At 41.2% G+C, this 6,874-nt stretch overlaps 1 protein-coding gene across 2 annotated transcripts in view; it reads right to left on the bottom strand.

Annotated features, from left to right (window-relative positions):
* Positions 1-217: 217 nt before the first annotated feature.
* Positions 218-6,874, bottom strand: part of LOC134573165 (ficolin-2-like) — a 35,733-nt gene continuing 29,076 nt past the window's right edge. For both annotated transcript variants that reach the window (XM_063432702.1, XM_063432704.1), the window contains exon 8: positions 218-2,650. In XM_063432702.1, the coding sequence (XP_063288772.1) occupies positions 2,409-2,650 (242 nt within the window). In that variant the 3' untranslated portion in view covers positions 218-2,408. The remainder of the gene's footprint in view (positions 2,651-6,874) is intronic.

Genomic DNA, 6,874 nt, shown 5'->3' with positions numbered 1-6,874 from the left:
ATGACAGTGAATTGAGCAGTGAAATTGCAGGTGAATGATCTATACACTAAAACTGCTTTATTTAGCTAAAGTAATTTAGGTGGCTATAGTGTTCCTTTAATGTCAGACAGAAACAGGAATTTTAGCACATGTTTAGTGGGCTTGTTCAAAGATTGAAAGAACTAGAAAAACACATTGAATAACATTATAAATGTTACAAAAATTACACTTCAACTTAAATAACAAAAAACAAGAAGGACATATTTGATAAGAGTTGTCCACTCATTTTAACAAATATTGCAAATGGCAATTATAAATGTGGGACTGAGATACAGATTAAAATGTGGTTTTAAATTCATACAAGTAAATACATACATGTATTAAATACAAGTACCTAAAGTATAGACACTTACCAAGCATTTTTAAACAAGCTATACTTACAACAGTCCTTCTGACACCATGTAATAGATATGAAAAATGATCAGGTGTTCCCAAACTTCAACAATGAAGATGGCTGTTTTCTGCTAAAATTAAGTGGACGGCCACTTCTTACTCCTTTTGGTGGTTATACATATTTATTCAGTAAAAACAAACAATAAAAAATGACAAAACAAATATAATAAGACTCCCTTATATTGCCCAACCCTACGCGTTTCGTTTGGTATCCATCCGAACTTCCTTAGGGGTAAAAGTAAAAAGTTCTATTGATGAAGTTCGGATAGATACCGAACGAAACGCGTTGGGATAGTCGTCCACTTAATTTTAGCAGAGAACAGTCATCTTCATTAATTTGGGATGACATCTGTATGATTTGATTAATCTATTACTTCTTAAGATCCTGTAAGTGGCACGTAAATTAAAGCGCAATAATAATAATAAGAATTTTGTACTATTTTGTATTTCTTTTTTCTCCCACATGCCTGTCTATTCTGTTGGAGACATCTAATTTTTTACTATGATACGCCTACAATCAAATGAATGTTTGCAGCACTAATGTGCATGAATGACCATTTTTATATTTATGGTGTATGAATATTAATACTCTATGAGTTCTATTTTTATCTTTCTGTAGACATTTTGTATTTTTGTAAATGTTTTGAGGACCTGGAGGAGTCCTATCTAAAGCGTTTGAAATAATAAGGGGAAAATTAAATTTTGACCCTTTCACTGTTTGCTTTCCACAATTATACAGTTGAACTTTCAGTCATAGGGTGTTTTTTTTTCATCAGTGACATGTGTATGATTATCTTTTAAGTACAATGAGCAAGGGTTCCATGTCTGGATTAGCTTTTCAACATACTTTTACAAAATTATATTACAATAAAATCCAGTTGCATTAGATAAAGAGTCATGTATTGTGGTAATTGGTAAAGAAAAGTTAAATGTAAGAATAAAAAGTGGTGTGTGTTTTGGCACTTTGAATGAATATTAAGAAAGTGGTGGTGGAGAACTGTCTGTGCATATGCAATGGGGTGGTTTCCAAGGTGAATTTAGGTTTGCAATCCTGGTAAATGCAGGAACATTAACAAACACGAATACACTACAGACGTAAGACAAAGCTGAAGTTGGAGAACTCCCATGGAAAGAGACAGAACATTGAAGTATAGGTTGGAAAAATAACGCAATCTTTGCTTTCTGTAGACTTTCCTTAAAAAACCTCCACCATTAGTTTATAATACCTTCAGACTATTTAGAAGTGTTAAAGGGACACTATAGTCACCAGAACAACTACAGCTTATTGTATTTGTTCTGGTGAGTAGAATCATTCCCTTCAGGCTTTTTGCTGTAAACACTGTCTTTTCAGAGTAAATGCAGTGTTTACATTACAGCCTAGTGATAACTTCACTGGCCACTCCTCAGATGGCTGTTAGAGATCCTTCCTGGGTCATGACTGCCTAAAATGCATCCAAACATTCACTCCTCCCTCTGCATGCAGACACAGAACTTTACTCATAGAGATTCATTGGTTCAATTCATCTCTGTGAGGAGATGCTGATTGGCCAGGGCTGTTTGAATCACGCTGGCTCTGCCCCTGATCTGCCTCTTTATCAGTCTCATCCAATCCTATGGGGAAGCATTGTGATTGGATCAGGCTACCACTTCTGCTGATGTCAGCAGGCAGTGGGCAGGTCTAAAGGAAACAGAGCCAGAGCTAGCAACTCCAGACTTGAATACAAGTGAGATTTTGCAATTTTTAGGGAGGCATGAAGGGATCAGGGGGGCTAGATGGTGGTTTTAACCCTATAGGGTCAGGAATACATGTTTGTGTTCCTGACCCTATAGTGTTCCATTAATTTCAAATAATATATGTTTTATCATCATGTATTTATTCTCTCTTCCACTTTGGTGCAAAGACAAGAGATCGTAAAGAGAGTTTCGGTAGTATTAACCCGGCCTGGTGCATTCATCAGAACTAATTTCCAATTTTATTATCTCAATTTCATTTCAACAAATTTGAAGGAGTAATTCAAGCCTTTGGCAGATCTCCAGCTAATCCCATGTTTTGTGGCCTCGTGCTGCCCTGACAGGTACAGGCCATTTAGATTTGAATTGTAACAATCACGATACCACCAGCCTGCATTCAAAATTTCAGCACAGTTTCCTGGAAGTACATCATTATCTTGGTCTTTGGTTGAGAACTTCATATTATTATGATATGTCAGAGAATCTCCTGTGAAAACACAAAAGAAAAAAGAATATTTGTTGCAGTTATCAAAACCTATTCCTGCGATATAATGTAGACTTCATGTTTTATACGATGTCCCTTCAGTCAACACATCCCCAAAACTTGTTAATGATTCTTTGTCATATTGATGTAATCAAGAGATAGTCCTGGGAATTGTGTCCACCTCACTATATGATACATTACATACCTGGCAAATTATATTTACTGAGTGTTGGTATTTTATATAAAAGCAGAAAATCTAAATATTTTTTAAAATGTTCTTTTTGTCAAGGGGAAACGTAAAACATGCAGATGGTGTGGTAGGCGCTACTCTAAACTATTGTTGTATAGAAGGGGTAGACTTATCGTATTTACCTTTTTGGAAAAAAAAAGTATACGGCAAATTCACACAGGCCAATTAAAACTGGTGAGTTCAAACAGGTGAATACACACAGGTGAATTTATTCCGGCAAATTCTCACAGGCAAATTTTGTGATGAAATGAAAAAGGGCTCAAGAAAGAATAGACTTAACATGTGACACTAAAATTTAAATACCAGCAATGTTACTATGGTATATGGCAGGGGTAGGCAACCTTCGGCTCTACAGATGTTGTGGACTACATCTCCCTTGATGCTTTGCCAGCAATATGGCTGTAAAAGCATTATGGGAGATGTAGTCCAAAACATCTGTAGAGCCGAAGGTTGCCTACCCCTGGATATGGCAATAAACATTTTCATTGTAACACAATCTTGTATAAATGCACATTAAATTCGCCAGCAAAAACATTTCCCAGCTTCCAGGTTTAAAAAAATCGAGGTGCACATTAGATTCGATGATGCATAAGATTCAGGTAAATACGGGTCCAAATCCATCAGATTGGCAATATCCAATTATAGCCAGTCATCTGTGCGTGCGTGCGTGCGTGCGTGCGTGCATGCGTGAATGTATATTTGTGTCTGTGTAAAAAATTTAATGTGAAAACAATTCTATACGTACATGAAATATATATAAAAAAACTAGGTTAGAACACTGAAACAAAGACTGTATGGACAAAAAAAGGTAAGATGTAAAAAGTTAAATGTGGCATGTGAAAAAATAAATATGATATAAAATTAAAATATAAGAGCAGTGAAAAAATAGACAAGAAACCTGAAATAGATAAATATTAGCAGTGTTGACTGTAATAAACCCAGTTCTTTAGTATGTGAGCACTTGCTTGTACTAAAGAGAATGTGGTGGCAATTCCCCCTCCCCACCCCCCACCCCCTCCCCCCCCCCCCCTCTCACCAACTCCCACCAAGTGTGTCTAGCATGTGGGAGGAAGGGATAGTAAGGAATTGCTGGTAGTCTGGGATCTCACTTATTAGTTTACTGAGAGTATTGCTACCAAGGATTCCTCTTTAAAGGGACACTATAGTCACTAGAACTACTGCAGCTTAATGTAGTAGTTATGGTGTCTACAGCCTGCCCCTGCAGGTTTTTTAATGTAAACACTGTTAACATTGCTGGTTAATTACACCTCTCGTAGCAGTCACTCTGCCTGCCACTAAAGGCGCTTCCTGTGTCAGTGCTGCACAGTGTGCATCATCTTCCTTCAGTGTCTCCCCACTCTGTATGGAGATGCTGAAAATCCCCCAAAGAGTTGCGTGCAATAGCCTCCAAATGCTTTTCAATGGGAAAGCATTGGGTTTGCTTATATCTTTAAGATCTCAAAAACAGCCACAGTGAGTTTAAACACCTTTTTAAAGCGATCCAAGGGTTGCCGAGGAACCTAAACAGTAGGTTTAACACTATAGTGTCAGGAATGTTTGTCTTCCTAACACTGTCATGTTACATGATATTGTTTTATTATAATGTACTGTTTCTTTAATGTGCATCTTAAGTTTGTCTCTTGGGCCACTCCATAGTTTGCATGATGCTTCAGATTCTCCCCTCCCCCTTTCCTGTTCCAGTGTATTCTATGCTGTACATCCAGTGGCGTACACACAACCCATGGGGCCCCGGTGCGAAACCTGATCCGTGGGCCCCCCCGCGCGCTTACTCTGTGCGGGCTGGGGCCGCAACACATGGCGGCGGGCACCGGGTCGCAGGGCTGCGACCTGTGTGACCGCGGTATGTACGCAAGTGCATGCATAAACACCTACACTTAAAGGACCACTACAGACACCCAGATCACATCAGCTCAATGAAGTGGTCTGGGTGCCAGGTCTTTAGTTTTAACCCTGCAGCTGAAAACATAGCCGTTTCAGAGAAACGGCTATGTTTCACTGAGGGTTAATCCAGCCTCTAGCGGCTGTCTCATTGACAGCTGCTAGAGGATTTTCTGCGAAATTCACAGTGAGAAGACGCTGAACGTCCATAGGAAAGCATTGAATAATGCTTTCCTATGGGCGGTTTGAATGCGCGCGTGGCTCTTGCCACGCATGCGCATTCGGAGCTGAGAGGCGGATCGGGGCGGAGAGATTCCCAGCGCCAAGGGAGTCCGGCGCTGGAAAAAGTGCTTAAGACACACACACTCTCATGAACAGACGCACACATTTACTGACAGACACACACTCAGTGACAGACATACATACACACTCACTAACAGATGCACACAAACATACTCAGTAACAGACACACACACTAACACACTCTAACACACACACACTCTAAGACTAACACACTAACACACACACTAACACACACAATCTAACACTAACACACACTCACACTCACAAACACACACTAACATACACTCACACACTAACATACACTCACACACTAACACACTCACACTAACACACACACTAACACACACAATCTAACACTAACACACACTCACACTCACAAACACACACTAACATACACTCACACACTAACATACACTCACACACTAACACACTCACACTATAACACACTCTAACACACTCACACACACTAACACTCACAAACACACACTAACATACAAACACACACTAACATACAAACACACACTAACATACAAACACACTCACAAACATACACTCACACTCATAAACACACACTCACACTCACAAACACACACTAACATACACTCACACACACTAACACACACTCACACACACTAACATACACTCACACACACTAACATACACTCACACTCACAAACACACACTCACACTCACAAACACACACTAACATACACTCACACACACTAACACACTCACTAACACACACTAACATACACTCACACACACTAACATACACTCACACACACTAACATACACTCACACTCACAAACACACACTAACATACACACACACTCACTAACACTAACATACACTAACACTCACAAACAATTTTTTTTTTAAATCCCCCCAGCCTCCTTACCTGTGGGAGAGCTGAGGGGATTCCCTGGGGTCCAGTGGTGCTGCTGGGCTCCTGGGGGGCCGGTCACCCGGCGCGCAGTCAGGCTGGCCGGTCCTGCGGGCGCGCGAGGGAGCTCTGTCTCCTGTGTGCTTCCTCTTCAGCTCCCTCGCGCGCCGCACTGATACCGGAGCCGGATACCGGAGCTCCGGGGCCCTGAGGTGGCCGGCTCTTGGGCCCCCCAGGAGAAGAGGCTGGCCCAGTGACATACATACCGGGGTCGCAGGGCGGCCGGGCCCCCTGGTGGGCCGGGCCCGGTCGCAGCCGCGACCCCGGTATGTACGCCACTGTGTACATCTATATGTGACTTGTGATAGCTCTCCTACCTGTATGGAAGAATCGTTCTTTTACTATAAGAACGTATCCAGCAGCTAGTCCAGAGATTGCTGTGTCACAGGACAGATCATAGTGAAGTGTAACTTTGTGTATTGTATGAGAAGTCTGCATACAGCCCCAGCACAGCTTGTTACAGCCCCACACAGTATACAGACACACTTCACTGCTACAGCCAAGCCTGTGTACTTCAGGCCATCATGAGTGGAAAAGGCTCAGTATGTGATAAAACACCACAGCATGCAACACATGGAGAAAGCCAGGATGAGGACCCAGAGCCCAGTGCATTGGCTAAACGCTCTGTGAAACCCACTTGGAAGGTTAAAGAGAACTATGAATCCATGAGAACTGAACTAGCAACCAGTTTGAAGCAGATTTGGGATAAAATCCTCACCCACATTGATGTGATTTCATGTCCCAGCCATAAGGTACTGCAACTAGAGGGCGCCCTAAAGCATCTCTCTGCTTCATATGAACTGTACCAGACTACAAGCAATAAATATAAAAC

The sequence above is a fragment of the Pelobates fuscus genome, chromosome 9 (genome assembly GCF_036172605.1).
Source record: "Pelobates fuscus isolate aPelFus1 chromosome 9, aPelFus1.pri, whole genome shotgun sequence".
Lineage (NCBI taxonomy): Eukaryota > Metazoa > Chordata > Amphibia > Anura > Pelobatidae > Pelobates > Pelobates fuscus.
The sequence above is the reverse complement of the archived record's forward strand: the minus strand, read 5'-3'. Positions and strand labels throughout refer to the sequence as shown.